A 20,580-nucleotide genomic window follows, 5' to 3' on the forward strand; every position below is an offset into this window, starting at 1 on the left:
GCATTGAAAGGGTTTAGGAAGCTCCAGCTGGAAGCCAAGATGCAGAATTTAGGGAAGGCTAGGCTGGACAGGAAATGCATTGTTGGAACTTGTGATGCAAGGAGTTGGGAGGGAATGAGGGGGGAAGGAATAAATTGCATGGATAATTACACTCAAGAAAGCTGGGGACTTGGGGTGCAAAGGCCGGGGGCAACTGAGAGGGACAACTTACAAAGATGAGCATGCTCAAAAGCAAAAATGAGCTTGCTGGGAAGCGTTTGAGAGCCCTGAATGCAAGCGAACCAAGAACCCCCTCAGACAGAGTAATGCATCAGACTGAACACACTTACTTTAACAAGTCACCGAACTGGGGCCCAGACTGCAGGCAGCTCTTCTAAAAGCATCATATGGAAAGAGCAGAACAGTGATCTCCCTCTTACACACATAAAAAGCTTTCTCCCACTTGCACTTCTCACACAGTGGCCTATGACAGCAGCTGTCCTACCCAGCAGGGTAAAAGAAACCTTCCTTGTGACCCTCACTGCGCAGGTCCCACACATTTCCTGGGAACGACCAGCATTATCCCAAAGGTACAATGTGTGAAGCTCCCACGTAACAAGGAGAGCTTGGAGGGATTCCACTTTCCCAAAGTGTAATCCTCCCCTGAGCTCCCAATAGGGCAGGGCTGCCTACTGTTTGCACAATCTAGCCCTAGGTTTTTTCATCATTCCAAGTATATCTCATATTGTGTAACGAGTGTTGTATCATGCTTCTGTTACAGGTAATACAAAGAAAAAACATCAGGAACAAACATGGCTGAATTGGTACTGAAAGTTCTAACTGCAAGCGTAGCCAATGACAAACTATGTTCAGTGCAAAACCAGATGCTATGATTAAACCAGAAGCAGTGAATTTTGATGAAAAGTTGCTAGTTTATTCCCACTTAGCGCACACACACACTATTATTTTTTATTCATAGTGTATGATTCTGGTTAGACCAATAGTTGAGTAATCACATGTGGGAGAACTGAGCTGTTTCTTGTTCCTGACCTGGCATGAGAAAAAGATAGTGCAGTTAAGCCCTGAAGGAAAGCAACATCTCACTTCAACAGGAAATGATGAGCTGTAGAGATGTAACTATCTGTCTTCATCTAGAAAGTAAGTTAGCAAGACTTGGTCATAAGGATGGTGAAGAGGGAGGAAGGGAGGACACAAAAGCAAAGATACAATCCACCTGTGGTCCTCCAAGTTGTCTGAGGGAAAGAGGATGTTATGAGCTGCAAAGGGACATAGAAGTTTACCAAGTTTTTTTTGTAAGTTGATTTAAACTTCTATTAATAATACCGGTACATTAAAAACAAAGATTGCTCAAGAACAGAGTTCTGCTTCTTTCTTTGTTATAGACAAGTCAAACTGCAAGTATTTCACTCTACATTCCTCTAAGAATATCGACACAGTGATCTTTCAAAGCCCCTCCTTCTTGCACATACTGTTCACTTCCTCTATATATGGTAATTGCAAAAAATCAGAGATGAAAAAACATATATGTGTTACTAAAGCTACCATTTAATTTATCAAGATTGCCCTTAAATCTAACAGCAAAACAAATATATCATTGTTTTATGAATGCAGCCTCCAGCTGATTTAAAGAAACCCTCCTGTCAACATTTAAATGACTCATGATTTTTGCACTATACAGAGAATGTTTTAATTTACATAATTATACCTGTATAAACTATGCACTGAATGGTTCCCAATCTTGAGTTCACCCTGAAGTCTCCCTAAGGGAAAGGTGTCACATGTGATGAGAAACAGTTTATGAGTCTGCAAATGTAAAGGGCAAGAACAAAGAGCCAAATCACTTGCCCTTCTTACAACAAGAAAACCTACTCACTGCAACACCCTCAGCAAGCGTGAACACCAATTATTCGGTGAGACAAGTCAAGTAGCTGGTATTGTCACCAACACAGACACCGATCTTTTCAAGTTTTCAACATTGTCATTGGAATATTAAGGTCAATTAATATTACCTGCAGCTACTACTACAATGTCAGCTAGTTGAGTGTGGATCTTGAGCTGCTCCTTTGGTGTGTATCTGTGAGTAATGGTCACTGTAGCATCACCTGAAATTTAAGAGACGGACAATTAATCGATGCATATGAGATTCCTGCATGGCATTTATTATCAGGTACAAATGAATTATTTTGGTTACATAAAGAACAGTACGCTCATCAGATTTATCTTGGGATGCATCATTTATTTCAGCACAGGCAGAATGTTTACACCACCTGTGTTTCACACATACGAAAAAGTGTTTATCCTTAAAAATCGGCACCGGATTAATGAATTCATACAATGTAGACTAACTTATTCCTCAATCAGCTTCACTACATTTAGTGAAATTACAAGAAATGATCCCAGCATAGAATCTGATGTCTACCCTATCATGCACATTTTGCGAAATGTACCATAAGACTAAGTTGTTTGTGACAAAATAAAACACCAAGTGCAAGATGACCATGTTTATACCTTGGTCCTCAACCACTTCTGTCATTCATCTGTCCTCAAGCTCCCTAGATGCCTCCCTCGACATTCTGTCATACAGACAAAAAGGAAGACCATGGCCGTCTCCACCTCTGTGAGCTAAGTCTGTAACAGGGTTATCCTGGAGTCAAAGTTTAGTCTTTGTCCTGTGTTTTTGACAAACTTAGAGTGTTCAAGGGCTAAGTGGTAATTCAAATTCAGTGAACCAGCATTACTTCTTACTGCTATTTCCTCCCTCGAGACTTAAGATGGCTAATCATCTGGCCAACAACAGAAGATGACAACCAAAGCTCTTCTCTTTGTAGGATCTGATTGCGTAGGGAATGAGTCTAGTAGCTACGGCAACAATGGCACACTGGGGCCAAGGGTCTTTTCTTAGAAACTCTGTCTACCAATATTTGCATGCAAGGAGAAGATAGCGAAATCCCTCTGTTGACCGGAACACCAACAGATTTTATTGAGGAGAGGCATTCTTGAACGTACATGCGTAACACAATTAACAACAGCATCAATATTTAGATGATCTGTATAATTCTAACTGGATGGATCTGAGAATGTTTATCACTGTAACCACTTAAGGAATAAATACACCAAACGCGTACGTTTTTCCACAGACTTGAAATACAGTAAGTAGTCATTTTACACAGCTCAAATGCAGTAACAGGAATGGAACAGAATGGACAAAAAGGTGCTAGATTTTTGCAGATGTCTTACCATCTCTTGTATCTCCTGATAAAATAACAACTGCTGAACCCTGACTTTATACCAGAGCAGGAAGTGTTTGAAGTAATCGCAAATGAAGCCCACAACCTTTCGGCCAAACTCAGCAGCTCTGGGGCCCACTCCTGCATGTATGCCCATTGTTTGGCAAGAAGCTACAAAAAACACTTTCTAATAAGACATGGAAAAACTTGTTTTGGAAAACCTGTTTGATGGAGATAATGAGGAGAAATCAATACACGCAAACTGAAGGCTCACAGGCATAGGGACTGAAGTCTCACACTGCATCCAAAAGCAAGTGTGGCGATCCCTTGACCTGGAAAACAGCAAAGATAACAGCCATGCAAGGAGATTAGTCCCAGATACTGATGCCAACACTCTCTCTCTCTCTTTCTCTCCCTTGCAGCTATTTTTACCGCATAGTGTTCATGCGTTACATCCCCTAGTCTCCATCTTCCATTCACCATAGACTCCTAAGCCATATTATTAACCACTAAAAGGTTTTGCCATCTCAGACACTACCACCATGCTTGCTTCCTCAGGAATGTGTCTGATTGATCTGATCTGTGCCTCATCTCATTAACTCTCTTCCTTAAGCATCTCACCTTTGACTTGTCTGTGCTTTGGCTTCTCTGCCCTTTTCCCTCATCTCCTCCTTCAGGCACCCCCTCTCCTCCTTCAGTCTCTACACTCAATATGGTCTCCCTGAAGAGTAGCTGATGAAGACATTTTCAGTTACTGGCAAAAGGGAAGTGCAAACGTGCATGAGCAGTTCTATGAAATTAAGGGAACTGACAGAAGTCTTTTACCAACTTGGCATAACTTCCCATTGATCTAAGTCCATCAAAAGCTTATACAGCTCACCATCCTAAAAACATCTCCTCATTAACCTTTCTTGTGATAGCAACATCTTAACCAATACATAAAGCCTGAATGTCAATATTCTCATACAAACAAAACACATAGGAACAAGATGGAACAAGTGCTCATTCACACTCTTCACTTTGTTAAGCACTAAAGCACTGCTTCTCAGGTTGTTAACTTGTTGCATGTCTGCCATGCCCACGTGCTCTTATGAGTGAGCAGCATACAGGTTGGACAAACAGCCTAAGATTTTCTTCTTTGGTGGTCTCGCTCTCAAAGGCTTATCAAAATTAATCACTTGGCCCACTGCAGAAAAGCCATACATATTTTCTGGTGTGATGCACTTCCCTGTCATTGTTAAGTAGCAAATGCCAGCGACACAAACTCAGGGACTCTCTGAAGGGCCACTGTCTCACACAAGAAAGCCAAGCAGACTTTTCACTGGATTCTGGAAAGAAAGGCATCAATAAAACAGAAGGTCCTACAACACCAATTTTAAACAGGAAAGAAGGATGCTTTGTCTGAAACCAACTGTCATAATTCCCAAAGATATATACATAACAATGTATTTTGGACTGCACTTAGCATAGAGGCTGAGAAGAAAAAAAATGACCAAGTCCAAAGGTACAAATATTCCCAACTTCTAAGATATAAAATCAGCGCAATTTTCCCCTAAAGTTTTCAATGAAGAATGTGTCTGTAGTCAGCTCCTGAAACCAAATAATTGCTCTCACTACCAAAAAAGATGGTCCCTACCTTCCGAATAGTGGTCCAGAAGCTTACAGACACCACGGAAAGGGTAGGTTGTCCATTTATTTGTGATCATGTCAAAACAGAAAATATACAACTATTTTTACACTGCTACTTCTGCTGAAAGAAGACAAAGGAAGATATTTAGCAAGTAGGATTAAGTATGATACTGCTGAGTCAATCCACTAGTTCAGAAAATAGAGATAGTCTCATGACCTAACTATACAGAATAATTTGTTTTATAAGGGTACAGACATTTTTCCTGTATGACCAGATATTGCCACCTGCAGGATATTAGGGTTTCTACATACAGAACATTACAGGTGAAGACACACCCCAACTTTTCAGTTTTATCATTTGTAAATATACAAAAAAAAAAAAAGAAAAAAAAAAGCCCAAATCCCTTGCATAACTTTTTCATAAGCGTGATTTCATCAAATCAGTCTCAATTGCTGATACCACCCTATTTTGACTGATAAACCTGAGAGTATTCTTTAACAGCACCTATAGCCTCTTGTCTGGTCCCCCACCCCTTGTTTAAAAAAGGAAGCCTCCACTTCACTTCACTTGTATTACCAACTTTAAACTATTCAAAACACGTTCCTAAGAAGAAATAACAAATAAAACATGTAATTCTGACTATGATAGAGCACAAGGCCAGAATACTAGATACAGAATTCTCTTCAACTGCAAAATTTAGTTCATCTAGAAATTTTAAAAGCCTGCCAAAGCTACCTCATCTTATATTGTGATAGAGTATTGTGATTATGACATGCAAATTTTACCCTTATACCAGCTGCTAAAAAAACTTCTGGAAAAGATTATTCCATTTAAACTATTATTTTGATTATGCTCATTTTTCCAATCTTACCTACAGCTCTGCCTCCTTGACCTCATTAAACATTAGCAGTATGTATGCTCTTTCTCAGAGCATACTACCCAACTCAGATTATCTTAAATGTTTTCAATTTCTTCTCTGTCATGATACACGGAGAAATTTTAACAACAATTGCCAAACAACTGAAACCACAGCCTAGCTTGCCAAACAATACAGCCTTCCCTTCCATGTTGCATCCAGGCTGGTCTCTTGTCACTCAAAGTAGAAGCAGAACTAACTGCAGGAGACCAATCAGACCTTCAAAGACAGTCCAGTCCATGAGTCAGGAATGAGAACTAAACTAGACTTGTCCAACTTTGAAAGGATTTATAACAATGAACACTACAAATTCATAAAGAACAAACATAAGTATATAAGAACTATATATGCTATTTTCTCATTGTCAGCTGTTTTACACTGGATACTACCACTTGGCAGCTTGGGGCGGGGGGAAGAGGGGGAAGGGGAAGGGAAGACTGCCTTAAGAACAAAACCATTTCTTCAGACCATGCAAGTACTTCACAATATTTCTGCTTGTCAATTTCATTTCATCTGCATTATATAAAGCATATTTCAAACTCCATAAATTGCATTTCAAGTAATATATGGAACCCAATCCTTGCAATAAATAGCAAAAATCCTAGTGATTTTCATGGGAATGGAGATGAGCCCAAAATTATGTACTGATGGTAATTACAATTCAAACATGAAGAGAAGTTTCAAATAGCAACTTTCCCACAGAGGCTGAATGGAAAAGCCAACTCTATGATTAGTAAGCTTTCAGTGTTTCATTATATTAATAATAGATTTCATTCTACTCCTATTAAATACACTTGGGATTAAACATCCATGTTTACCTCATTTGTGCACATCACCTTGGCAGTTTCTAACATCAAACTAAAGCTGCAAGAGGACAGTATTCTATTTAAATTTTATTTGTTATTCTTTCTACAGCACAATTCTAGCAGTACATCCATGCCTCTGTAATTTAGAAAAAATAAAAAATATTTTCATTACAACCCCCAGTTTCCAGAGGGATATTAACTGAACCACAGAAAAATCTCCCAGGCCAACAGGTACTATCATAGAACTCCCACTGAAAAGTTACTTTCTTGGTCATTTAAATATTTTCAAAGCTACATAGTTTCATAATTACAACCTAACTAACATAGTACAACACAGAAATAGTCATATATGTACAAACACACACACATAAAAAAAATGTATCAAATACATAATACTATACGTGTGTGCATATTTTATATATATATTTTGTGTGTGTGTGTATGCGCACGCACATGTATATGACTAATTTGAAATTAGTATTACGTAAGTGTGGGGATAATACAAAATACATGTGGGGATAATACAAAATATTGTACAAGAGACAAAACCTTTCTCATTTAATCTGAATCCTCTGCTTAGTTTTATTTTGACAGTTTCACATACAGGAGCATTAGAATACCGAACAACATTCCTGGACTTACCTCCAGGCCTTTCATGCTCTCCATCACTATGTAAAAGCATTGAAATAGGCATTCCAACATTCTTAGATCTTCCAGCTACAACAACATTTTTACCAAACGTTTGTATTCCTTATAGAAAAAGAATAAAAAAGAAAAAGAAAAGAAAAAGAAAGTTGTATTCTGCTGTTTTGAGATACCTAAACCCATCTTCTCAATCCTCAAGATGTAATTATTTGCTATTGTGGATTGCTGACATCTACATTACTTGAAAACTCACAAGGCTGAACTCGTGGGATGAATCCACAACAAAACTTTCAGCTTTCACAGTAGGGAAACAAAACTGGCACCTAATATAGGTGATCTGAATCACCCTTTGGAGAGGCTTAGTTTCTCTTCACTGACCATAAAGGGAAATATAAGCTCTTATGTCTATCAATGGGAGCATCTGTATTATACTTATAAAATGAAAAAAGTATTTAACACATTTGAAGTATCTGTTCTTTTCCATTTCTAGTATGCAATTAAATGTTCTCATTTAGTGTCACTTTTGTCCTCGTTTCTTCCCCTTCCCCACCAAGAACTTTTATATTAAAATTATCTATTTGATAATTAATCATGAGGTAAGCAGTATTACAGAAAGCTCCTTCCAACTTTATAAAAAGTGCAAAGTAAGTTACCATGAAAAATGTTTCACCAAGTACTCTACGTGAACAACTGTCTGTTCTTAATGAATGAGATCTTTTGCCAATAGTAGAACTAATCTATTTGGTGCCTCATTATTATTTAGATTACTTCTCTAAATGCTTGTTCTTTTACCAGTCCAATATATTAAGACAGCCTGCTTCTGTTAACTTACATCTGCCTCATATTGTGTACCCCTCATTCATCTTTCGTAATAAAAAAAAATGTTTCAATACACTTCCTTACCTGTCCGCTTTATGATTTCCCACACAGCAGCAGCAGTGGCGGGTATTATAGAAGGCTGATCAAGACACAGACGTCCAATGTTGATAATGTGAAATCCATCCACATCCTTTTCAGGTGTAATAGCGTTACAAACTGTTCGCTCGTCTATGTGATCTAGAAAATGCATTGCTTTCTGATTACTTTTCTTTCATTTATCAAAAGTCATCAATGCTATCTAAATCATTACATGGAGAAACACACTAGTTTCATTTACCTAGGATAATTATTTGTTATTTGTTATGCTTAGGCTATACTCGGGGAATGAAAAAAAAGGGGGAGGAACTAATTTACAACTTCAATTTTCCAAATCGTCCGCTGAAAATAAAATGATTCAGTTTGTGACACTGCTTATACAACAGTTGTAGTCAAAATATTAGAGGCTGATACTCCCCTGACAGTGATGCTTACTAATTATGAAAAATAATTATTTAAACAACACAGTTGAGTCCCTTCTGCATTTTGGAAGTGTTAATAACCTAGTGGCTCAAAAAAAAAAAAAAAAATCTAGCCTTCAGTTTCTATTTTTTAACAAGATAATGGTTTTTAAGAATTTGCTAATCAATGGGATCAAAATATATCTTTTTTTCATTGGAAAACTTGGATATCACATAAACTTGTGAGATCTTTATGAGCTCAAAACACCAAATATGATTTAAATGATATTGGCACATGATTATTTTTAACTTTTCACAGTTATTACTTTTCATATGCACTATTTTTATGGGGTAAGTCTTCAGCTGCTTAAAGCTTATACTGCATAAACGTTGATATTCATTATGAAACAACATAAGCATTAGCCAAGACAAGTTACTAAACTAGGCATAAAAATTGTGCTGTGAAGAGACACTCCAGAATAACACCTGTACGAAATATGTTTACCTCCTGTCAACACACGATCCAGAAAGCAAACTTCGTTTCTGTAAAACAAATACATTTGCCCAGTGGTATGTTAGTTACAGCTTTCGTCTACTGCTTCATTGTTTAATAACTTCCCAGGTTCCAGTGTTACACTCAAGCTTTACTTCCATCTCAGTTTTTTTTTCCCCCTCCATCTTCTATCTAATACTACAATGCCTATACTAGGCTACATGGCTAAGAGAACTCTCTCCTATTTTGAAGTGATATATCTACATGTCCAATTTAAGAGGCATAATGGGATGTTTAAAAAAGCCAAATAAAGCAAAATGAGTGTTCACAAGGAAATTCAGGCATTCTCAGTAGACATGTTTTATACACACATACCCATGAGATTTGAATTTAGTAATTAACTTACTCTACATATGTACTTTCAGATTTTGCATAAAAAGGGACTAGCTAATTAAAAGATATCATATGTTAGGAAACTTAAAATATGGTAAACTCTTGTTAAAGGATTTCCAGTAAAAAAATGGAATTCAACTGGAGTGTGTCAAATGGACAAAGCTATGATTTAATTTTCCATCTTCTAAAGGGAGAAAGTTCCATTATGAATCCCTATGTCAAGGACCTGTGGAAATTAAAACTGATGAAAGAGTCTTTCTTTCAAAATCAAATTAGTCTAATCTAGATCAAAGAAAACCATAACTTTGCAGGCAGGCAAGAGAAATTCAGAGTAACCTATTAAACAGTTTTTGCAAAAGGAAACTTGTTAACCTTGTCCAAAATAGTTTTTCAGCAAAGAAAATTTGGCAGCCATGCTTTTCTTGGAGCCTGGGATATGACAAAACTTTCCTCTGACCAAGACCTCCTCATTCCTGTTCAGCATTCCAGAGGCAGAAATATAAGATATGTTCATGTATAAGCAAAAGAGAACATGCTTTACATGGATTTTTTTCACTCAAAACTGATTTGCAGGATTTCAGAAAAGGGCACATATCAGTGAACAGAAACCCAGCCGCATAGCTGGGAACAGGCAGGCCAAAATGGGCCTGAAAAGAGAAGATGTGGACACTCCTCTCTTCCCTTGCCCTTAATCAGAGCTATCTCATAAAACACTAACCCAGGGTGGGGAAGAGACAAAGGTAGAAGAAAAACAGTTGCAATTGTATAAATCATTACTACATTACATCAAGTGTAGATTTTATTTCCCTTCAGAAATGTTTTTTCTGGTTTTATTTGCATATGACTATAGACCACATAATTTTTTCCTGAGGAAAAAGTAATCTTTTAAGTATGTTAGCGTCAGTCTCACAGAATATTATTCACACACTTAACCTTCTCTCTACAGATTGTCATGCCAACTTACTTGCAACCATTCCAAGCTATTCCTCCACCTCAAGTTTCTCTCTGTCTTTACACTTTTAACTGTTAACCCAGCTCGCAAGAAGACGCTGAATATGGCTTGCCTGCCCATACTCTTATTTACAAAACAAACATGCACTTCAAATGTAGACAAGCTAAAAATAAAGGTGCCTTTTCAAAAGGGCAGAGTGATGAAAATAAAAACATGGAGCAAAAGAGATACAGTCCTAGGAACTAAAATATACAACATGGATCAAGAAATACAGAGTGAGGAAGTAGCACTGCAGCAACAGCAATGGGCTTCCTGGAAAATCTTTTTACAAGCTGTACTGTGACCCTGCTATAATGATATACCCAGTCACACCAAATCAGGCTGCACTTCAATTAGCACAGTCCTTTCCAGTAGAGAAACATTTTGTTCATATGCAGTTCTCCCATACTTCACAGCTGCTCACCTCCAAGAAAGCGTTACATTTTTAGCATTCTATCTCAAAGAAATATCTAACGTTTCATAGCCATTCCCCAAGCAATTTTAAAAGATACAGGAAACTGCCCACAAAACCATTACCACATCAGAAGTAAAGCACTCAGAAGGTGCACAGAAAGTAAGTCTTCCTCAGGCAAAGATAATAAACCTCAAAGTTAAGTTCTTCCAACTCACAAAAGTGAGAAAGAACAAAGCCATTTTCTGCTTCTATTTTTAACCTAATGTTGATCAAAAGCCACACCTGTGTATTGTTTAAGGCCCCCCCCCACAAAAAAACCAAACACCCAACCCACCAAAACAAAACCCCAAACCAAAACAACAAAAAAAAAAAAAACAAAAACAAAACAAGCAAAAGCAGCCATTGCTGATCTAGTGTCTACAACTTCTAGACTTTATCTCCTACCATTACAATGTAAGTTAAACCAGTTTTGGAAAAGGAGCTAACATAGTCTTCTGCCCTTCCATCTCTAAAAGTTTCTTTGGGAGAACATGATATTTCAGGGGAGGGAAAAAAAAAAAGAAAGAAAGAAAGAAAAAGAAAAAAAACCCAGTACACAAAGTTATATTTGACTTTTATTGTAGAAAGAATTTCTTAATTTTTAAAAATGGCTTGCATATTTAGCCTTAACAAATATCTATACAGATGTGTAACACTGAAGCAGTTCTGCTGTTGATTCAACTATGGTAAAGCTTTTCTGAAGGTAGGCAACAGCCAGGCCTCAAACTAGCAAGTTTTACAGGTTAGAGGAAGACTAATTACTCCTAACGCAGTTACTGTGAGTGAGGTACTGTAGTTTTTGAGAGAGATGTTCAACCAGTTATATCAGGGCTTAAACCATTGAAGTGTACTAGCATTAGACATCTGAACTGACACATCTACAATTATCTTCAAATTGGTTTTGTTGAAATGTTAAACACAGAACTAAATCCACTAAGTTTCAAGGCTTAAGCCCATTGTTAAATTATATATCACTGTGCATAATGAAAGCAGAAGACTCAAGAAGAGATTGCAATGAACTGACAGCCACTTCAAACAAACAAATAAAAAACAACAAAAAGGAAGCATTTCTGGAAGGAGTATTGAACAGTTTTTCAGAATATCAGCCTAAGTCAGTCAAGTGACATATCACACCTCCCATTTATGGGGAACACAGCAGTGGATGGAAACTCCAGAGGACAAGCTTATTTCCTGTGCTACAGAGAGGAATTTCCATCACTAGGTTGCCAGTGGTAAATCTTTTCTGGAGTTCTTAATACTGATGAAAAATTAATAAAAAAAACAATTCTTCTCATCTATTCTTACTGGAAGAGATGTTTCTTCAAACTAAACAACGAAGCACATTCAGGCAACCAAGCACATTCAGGCAACTCCCAGAGTTCATTACTTAGCATCCAAAGCTTTGTGCTCCTTACTTGCATTATGCTTCCATCTTGTGGCCGGCTTGCTTCAGTGCATAGCAAATTTGGGGATTATCATCATCTAGCGTTTAAATAATACGAAGTGCAAAACTTCCTAACCACGACTGCCAAATTTATTACAAATATCAACAAAACACATCCTTCTCTTCCTTAACAGTCAGTACCTGCCCCATTTCTTCATGTTTCGCAAGTGGGAAATAAAGGCAGTGAAAACTGTCTGAAAGCAAAGAGCAAGACTAACAGTAAGAGTGGAAATGAAGAGCTGATGAAAAACAAATCCTCTACTTCATAATCATCATTCCTAGAACAATAACCCTTGGAGTTCCTGCTAGTGCTAGAAATCATGCCTACATACACCAAAGACCATATTCCTGCCCTTCAGGGCCTACAGTCTAAATATATGATAGCAGACAACACTTGGAAATAAAGAGATGGGCGAAACCCAACATGCCAGTCAATTTATTACAATGAATCTAGTAGGTTAGGTACATCTCTGTTAGGAAACTTACACTGGTTTAACTAAATTGATTTAGATAGATTTAGGTGAAAAGTTATAAGCTCAATCACTGCCGAAATACCATCTTTCCAGCTATTGCCGAGTGGTTTATAAGGGTCAGATAGGTGAGTTTTTAGTACACACTGCAGGGGGTGGGGGGTTAATAAACATGAATATGGTAGAGGCTTTTAGGAGTTTAGCACAGAGCTCACCTGGAGCATTAGAGACCGCACAGAAAATACCAACAGAGGTTTAAGGGGAAAACTGGAACCACTGTGAGAACGGCAGTAGCATCATCTGCTAGGTACCATACTTGGCATGCTACAGTCAATAAAGATACAGCAAAAGATCTTGATAAATACAGCAAATCAGTGCAACATGTTAGAAAAAAAAAATAGATAAGTAAACTGAAGCAGCAAAAAAGGAAAAGAGAAGTTATCCTTGCAGTAGCATTTTCACTGATTTTTTTTTTTTTTAAGGCAGGGTTGTTGAGTCTCATTATTCACTTTATTTTTTGTTTAATAAGAACTGTGAGCTAGTATGCAATAGAAATGTATTGTTTCAATGACTCATCCTTCCTTATGCGTATGTGCTTTCAAGAGCTCCTCATGTAACTAAGGTACACTCACAATCAAAAATTTTGTCAAACACTTCCTCTTAAGATGTCCATATTTGAAGAGCAGGATAAGAGACAGCACCTACCTGGGAGAGGTAGCTGAACTAATAAACCACTAACCGTTGAATCCTTGTTGATTTTGACTATCATATCTAAGAGTTCTTCCTGAGAAATGTCTTTAGGCCTCAGTATGATCTCACTAGAAATGCCTGATAATAAACAAAAACAGAAGACACTGATATTAGTATCAGATTATTTATCTCAGGTGAGCTTAGTCATTTTGTCTAAAAATGCATCAGATGCTCAACAACTGCCTTAACTAAGAACGAAGGACTATTGAAAATTCCACTGTCACTGTCTGATCTTTAACACTATGTTTAGATGTCAAATACAATCTTACAGTGAAACATACAGGAAAAAACAGTAGTTTGACAAAGTAGAGTCAAAATTAAAACTGGATTTACAAATATTTGGAAAATAAAGCATACAATAACTTTTTTACAAATATGTTCTTGAGAATTATGAACAAACCCAAACAGATCAAGCTACACTAACAATACTGCCACTGCATATGATGACTTCACCACTTCCCCTACAAGGACAAAACTGTTATTAGAACAGATAATTTTTCAAGTCACTAGACAAGACTGCAGTTCCACTGACAGCAACAAAATTCAAGTTTCCTGTTTAAGCTAGGATACTGTTTCAAGTGGACATAAGATGCTGTAGTGACTGAGCCTTACCTCAGATAATCAGTTATTTACATTTGCCATTTATTATGTCTGAAATTTTGCTCTTTTTATATAGAACCGTGACACTTTGGTTTTGGATTGGCTTGCCTGGCTTTAATGTGGACAGAAAGCATTCAACGGGACAAATTCCATGAAATACTGCAGATACACACCAAGAAGCTTATTATTCAGGGTATGGAGAAAGACACTCTTAATTTTTCTTTCTCTAAGAGTTGTTAGTTTATAAGCTTTGCTGCCATCAATTCTAGGATATTAGGATTTGTTACTACGGTTGTAAGCAGACCAAAGAATCTATGTAAAAGAAGGAATATAATGGGTACTGAAAAGGTAAGCTCCTAAGCATATATTTCACATTTGAAAATCACCAGTGTCTTGCAAAGACAATTAATAACTAAAAGCTCATATAATTTCCCTCCAATTATCTTTATTCACCCAGCCTTTCAAAACCAGCTAGATATTTAACCGTCAAAAAACCTTTGTAGTGTTCCCTTTTAGTTTCCAGTTTCTAAGGCTAAAGGTGCAAATCGTTTCCTAACATTTTAAGGTATATAATCAAAACTTATGCCTACCATTCCTGTGTCATGAAAAATACTTTCTTCGCACATCAGTGCAACTTTTTCACTTTATGTTCATCAAGAATGGTGAGGAAGAAAACAGTGCAAAGTGAAATGAAGATACAAAGGGTCCCTCCACCTATTTTTTTTTATAAAAAGATCTTGTGCTTAACATGGAAACATTTTTTATTATGTAATACATACCTACAGATGCAGCTGCTTTTATCTTATTTCTGACATAGATATGACTAGCTGGATTGTCTCCTACTAATATGACAGTGAGATGAGGTCTCTTGTTTCCAAAGGATATCCATGATTCTACATCCCTTTGAACTTCTTTCAAGACTTGTTTAGCAAGCTTTGTCCCTGAGATAATGGTTGCTTCATCACTATAAAGACAAAAAGATGCACAACATTTAGATCTAAAATATTATAAACAAAACACTTAACTGTGTGATCTACTGTGTCAAAAATTTTCAAATACTTTGATCAGTGAATTTGATGTCTTTCAAATAGTATTTGAAAGACATGAACTCAGTACAAACCCACCTGGACAAAGAAAGGATTCCCCCTCTCTTATTTGAGGAACATGAAAGTGCCATACAAAACATGAAACATGAGGAACATGAAAGTACATACAAAAGAGAAGCTCTCCTGCCATACCCCACCTTCCCAACACATGCAGTCAACCTGGTTTTGGTGAACTTCTGTGAATTCCTATGACCAGGAACAGATCATGAGAAAATTCTTACACCCTTAAGAATTTGCATTGTAAGAAATTGTTACTCCCTCCCTTCCCAAATTCACTTCAAGAACATATTTGGCATGGGATTATTCACAGTAATCTTTTGTCCCAATCTAGCTGATAACATTTCTTACTTTTCTCAGGACCTAGCTGAGATAAGTGAATGGTGAATAACTCAGTAGCTTTTGTCATCCTCTCCTCCTAAAACTGTCCCCCCCCCGCACCCTTTTGGTCTTTCAGTCCCCTTGGCCTTCCAGAAATCTTGCCCTCCCCTCTGACCAGCACTATAGCAGGCAAACATCCTCTTGGATGGTGGTGGAGTGCCCACCACCATCGTCTTGCCTGTGTGGAAAAGCAGAGGAAGACTGAAGAAGGTGTCTTGTTCCTTGAACTGTCGCTGAAGCCCTCAGCTCCCCTCTATCATTGCTGTGGTCATCACCACAGCCAAGGATTTTGGGGGGGGGGGGAACAACCCTCATGCCCACCAACTGAAAACAAATCTCCAGAGTGTATGACCTTCAGACGCTAGGATATTACATTTTTTGTATCAGGTCAAGCAGCCTTTAAATACTAACTTTATTGCTGGGATGGGGGGGTGAGGAAGAGAGAGAAGAGAGAGAAAGCCATAGAGCAAGAAATTCTATCATTGATCTCGTCTGAAACAAGGTATTCCAGATGATTCAAAGCCATCATTTTAAGCAACACAGAAGAGCAAGTTGCATTTTGCCTGTTTCAGAGATTTGTGGAATTTCACTCATTTCTAGGAGGTCTTGATGACCAAAAAAGCTAAGGGCAGCAGGAGACCATGTGGTCTTACATGAAAAAGTCATACAAACTTAACTGCTACATCTGCCTGATAGAGGAGGAAATCCAGTCCGCATTTTATTTAACTGAAAAACAGTTCCATCAGCATTCTGCAACACAGAATCACAGAATCGCTGAGGTTGGAAGGGACCTCTGGAGATCATCTAGTCCAACCCCCCTGCTCAAGCAGGGTCACCTAGAGCACATTGCACAGGATTGCATCCAGGCACGTTTTGAATATCTCCAGAGAAGGAGACTCCACAACCTCTCTGGGCAGCCTGTTCCAGTGCTCTGTCACCCTCACAGTGAAAAGGTTTTTCCTCATGTTCAGATGGAATTGTCTGTGTTTCAGTTTGTGCCCGTTGCCTCGCGTCCTGTTGCTGGGCACCACTGAAAAGAGTCTGGCCCCATCCTCTTGACACCCTCCCTTCTAATAATTTCAGAAATCCAGATATTTGTGCCAAAAACAGCAGAATTGAATCCTCTGCCATATAGACCAGCAGAACATGAGTACCTATGAGGTCTGACACCTAATTGTATTACCACGGTTCTGCTCACCAAGCTTTCCGTGTTTGAAAACATAAAGCAACTACAATGCTTTCACTGTAAGCTAGTTGTGATCTGCTATACTGGGTGAACTTTCAGGTCAGTATTTAAGACACAGCTCCATGATAAATCAAAGGACTGACCAGCAAGAGGTGAAACCCTTCTTTCCACAACCAGACAAGTGTTCAGAGTTGTCATGCTGCAATACCAACACCAGAAGATCAGTTCAACCAGCGTGTTAAATGAAAAGCGCAGGGTAGAAGAGCCAGCAGACTAGATGGCCACTGTGTTAGACTACATCCCTCTCCCCCTAGGGATCCATCTTTCTACGAAAACTGGCAGTTCCCTGCACACTGCAGTGCTACGTGAGACATGCAGCGGCCACAGTTTTTATTTTTTCATACTCATGCTGAAAAACAAAGCGCTTCAGCACTACAGTGCTGAAGAACAAAGCAGCACTGAAGTCCCACACTACCTTCTCTCTAGGGACAAAGAGGTGTAATGAGATGGGTAGTCACCATCACACTTCTCTTCATATACAAAGTAAAATTATTTAGCAAAGTAGAAAAGATGAATTCACAACCTATCAGCACAAATAAACCTAGACAGCAGAAATGCTAATGTACAGTAGTTTACAGTAAAAAAAAGAAAAAAAAAAGAAAAGCTCTTTGAAGTACCAAGAGCAAACACATTTTAAAGCTAGATCCCCCTCACTGGGGATTAAGGGTGGAAGACCTAATTGCAAGGGCTCTCTCACTTCAGTTTACCATTTAAATCCCCACTGGAGCAACAACACCCACCTTGCAGTCCTCCCTCGCTTGCAGTACCTCACTTGCCGGGTGCGATGCCACACGGAGGCAGGAGAGCCGCATTTTCAAGGGACTCAATTAAGCCACTGCTCTCCGCGCTCCGGCACACCACGGGGTCCCGGAGGAGCCCCGACCCACCCCGCCACCCCGGCCCCGGCCGCTGATTCTCGGGAGAATGAGGCGAGTGTGCCGGGAGCGGGGCCACGGCGCTGCGCCAGAGGCGTCGGAGAGCGCCCCCTCAGCACGCCGCGCACCCGCGGACTTCCAGCACGACCGTTAAGCGGCAGCTGCGCGCAGGAGAGGGCCGCCTCACGCGCTCGCGGGCTTCCAGCGCGACCGCTCAACGGCTGCGGCGCGCGGCTGCCTCACGCGCTCGCGGGCTTCCAGCGCGGCCGCTCAACGGCCGCGGCGCGCGGCCGCCTCACGCGCTCGCGGGCTTCCAGCGCGGCCGCTCAACGGCTGCGGCGCGCGGCCGCCTCACGCGTTCGCGGGCTTCCAGCGCGACCGCTCAACGGCTGCGGCGCGCGGCCGCCTCACGCGCTCGCGGGCTTCCAGCGCGACCGCTCAACGGCTGCGGCGGGCGGGGGGCTGCCCCGTGCGTCTGGCCCGCCATTCCCGAGGATGCTACCTGCCGCGCCGAAAGAGGGAGGATGAAGATGCTCGGAGCGGTGTCGCATACCTGGCGGCGCTGCGCGGGGAGCTGCTGGTGCTGTAGGCAGCTCCGGGCGCTGGGCGCGAGGGGGCTCGCCACCGCCTCAGCGGCACCAAGCCAGGGCGCAGCACGGAGGAGGAGGAGAAGGCGGCCGCCGCCATTGCGGTCCCAGCGGGCGGAAGCGCCGCCGCCGCAGCCGCAGCCGAGCGGCGAAGGGAGGAGCCAAGGCAAGCGGCGAGGCCGGGCCGCGCGGGGCCGGGGCGGGGCGGGGCGGTGGGAAGGCCCCTACCGGGCTCCGCAGTGGCCTGGGCGTTGCCGGTGCCTGGGAGTTGCCGGCGGTCGCCGTGGCGGGGCAGACGAGCCTCAGGGGCACGGTGAATACACTTCCCAGCAAAATTCACGCTGCGCGGCCAGGGACGGCGAACCTGTGGGTTCGTGTACTGGGAGGGCGAGCAGCACGGCTCTGTTCCTGCCGGCCACGCTGCAGTGCTTTGCGGGATTGTGGCGGGAACTTCTGCAAGTGATGTCCTTGGGCGGGAAAGCGGGCAAAGCTTTCGAGCCCTTCGTCTCTTCATTTGCATCCTTTGATCCGTGTGAACTTCAGCTCCCGCGAAAATGTGGCCTGGGCAAATCCGACGCCTAGTGAGAGCTATAGAGAAAAGCATCACTGCGCTTCGTGATTCTCAGCCACATCCTCTTGTTTTCCCGGTGGAAGTCTCGTCGTCTTGATTGCAGCTCACTTATTGCTGCTTTCTGCCTTATTTTACGGCAGATTTTTGCCTGTGGGCAAAGCAGAAAAAGAAAACAAAATGAGGTCTAAAATCGCATGTTCAAAGCACGCCAAAGTAATAATGGCAACCTCATCTGCGGTATTGAAGCAGCTGACAATCGGTAAATTCCTTTTCGAAGCTGTGGAATGCTTTCCAAAGATGCAGTGGATTAGTGAGGCTGCAGTTCTGCTGTGGCAATTTTTCTGATCAGTTCAGTGTTCAGGTAAGGAACATGGCTTAGGTGCTTCCACAGAAATTGTGCGTACTGTTTTTTAATAATTTTTCCTCCTAGAATCTTATTCTCTTCCATTATTGTAGATACTACATATATTGTCCCCTTTTGCTTGCCATCTCTTATTTTATAAGCAGTAGCAACACTAAACTTTACACACTCTCTGGCATGGAGTATCTTAATTTTAAAGCCTTATTCAAAAGGATATTTTCCCAAGATTCATTGACACAGCTACCTACACTGTCCCTTACCTCCTTGATTATTTCTTACTAGTATCCTGTTTCAAGAAAACTGAATGTGTGAGGACATAGGAAGTCCCATAAAAATTTATGGTCCTAAACGGATAAATCTTTAAGATAGAACAAAGTTATATCTTTAATTTTTAATCTGTTTTATCCAGTATCTAAAGAATTGAAGATTATGGGTATAAATTGAGTATATAAGCTCATTCATAAAAAATCTGTCCATTTTTTGAGTATCTTTTTAGGACTGGTATCAATGGTTCTATAAAAACAGCGATGTTCAAGTATGGATGAATTTTACTTGTCATTAAATCCAAGTTATTATGTCTATTACATTAACTAGTGCTTTATTTAGTCTTAATACTTAGCATTCCAAGTGGGACTATTTATATTCAGAAATAATAATTTAATAAAAGTTCCTTGTATTTTATTATACTAATCTTAACTCACTACTATTAGGCGAATGCATATATGTATAGCCTATATCTAATCTGCCATTTAAAGCAAAAAGTTATAATGGTTACAAAGCTAGAGAGGAAAATGAGACATCCTTCTTTATAGGCAGCTTGACACTATGACACCAGATCATGAGAATTTCTTTAAGTGTTGTACGTTGCCTGGGAACCTATATCCTTAAGCTAAATGTTGACACTTTAAATGCAAGTATTAAGTGTTCTGTTAATTCTTATTCTCATATTAATCACTTCAGCAGATGAGATGGGAAAAAGAATGAAAGTAACCTTAAAAGAAGGAAGTAGGGTACTTGAAGAAGTACATTATGAAAAGATGTTAAGACAGATTTTAAAAAAAGAAAAGTTGAAGAGGATGGGGAAATGAAAAGAAAACAGGATGAGGAGATGAAAGAAATAGCAGCAGTCCTAAAAATTAGCATTACAGAGAAGAAATTTCCATCAAAAAAATTCTTTTGTCTAGGATGAAACTTTTGCAAAGTTTCTCCACTCATTTTTTATACGAGGTGTATACTTGATGACAAAACTTTGAACTGCTGTTGCTGGAATTTTCCACAAACAAAATGTCCACCAAATTCTTTTCTCAGTACATCAAATCAG

General features: G+C 39.9%; 1 protein-coding gene across 4 annotated transcripts in view; it reads right to left on the reverse strand.

Moving 5' to 3' along the window:
• MTHFD2L (methylenetetrahydrofolate dehydrogenase (NADP+ dependent) 2 like) overlaps positions 1-18,463 on the reverse strand; it is a 45,220-nt gene extending 26,757 nt beyond the window's left edge. For all 4 annotated transcript variants that reach the window (XM_067297472.1, XM_067297471.1, XM_067297473.1 and 1 more), the window contains exons 1-6: positions 18,294-18,463; positions 14,915-15,099; positions 13,491-13,613; positions 8,128-8,280; positions 7,222-7,329; positions 2,010-2,102 (exon numbers count right to left, since the gene is read on the reverse strand). In XM_067297472.1, coding sequence (XP_067153573.1) covers positions 2,010-2,102; positions 7,222-7,329; positions 8,128-8,280; positions 13,491-13,613; positions 14,915-15,099; positions 18,294-18,427 — 796 coding nt within the window. In that variant the 5' untranslated portion in view covers positions 18,428-18,463. The remainder of the gene's footprint in view (positions 1-2,009; positions 2,103-7,221; positions 7,330-8,127; positions 8,281-13,490; positions 13,614-14,914; positions 15,100-18,293) is intronic.
• Positions 18,464-20,580: the final 2,117 nt, after the last annotated feature.

Source organism: Apteryx mantelli, chromosome 5 (genome assembly GCF_036417845.1).
Source record: "Apteryx mantelli isolate bAptMan1 chromosome 5, bAptMan1.hap1, whole genome shotgun sequence".
In the NCBI taxonomy this organism is placed as follows: domain Eukaryota; kingdom Metazoa; phylum Chordata; class Aves; order Apterygiformes; family Apterygidae; genus Apteryx; species Apteryx mantelli.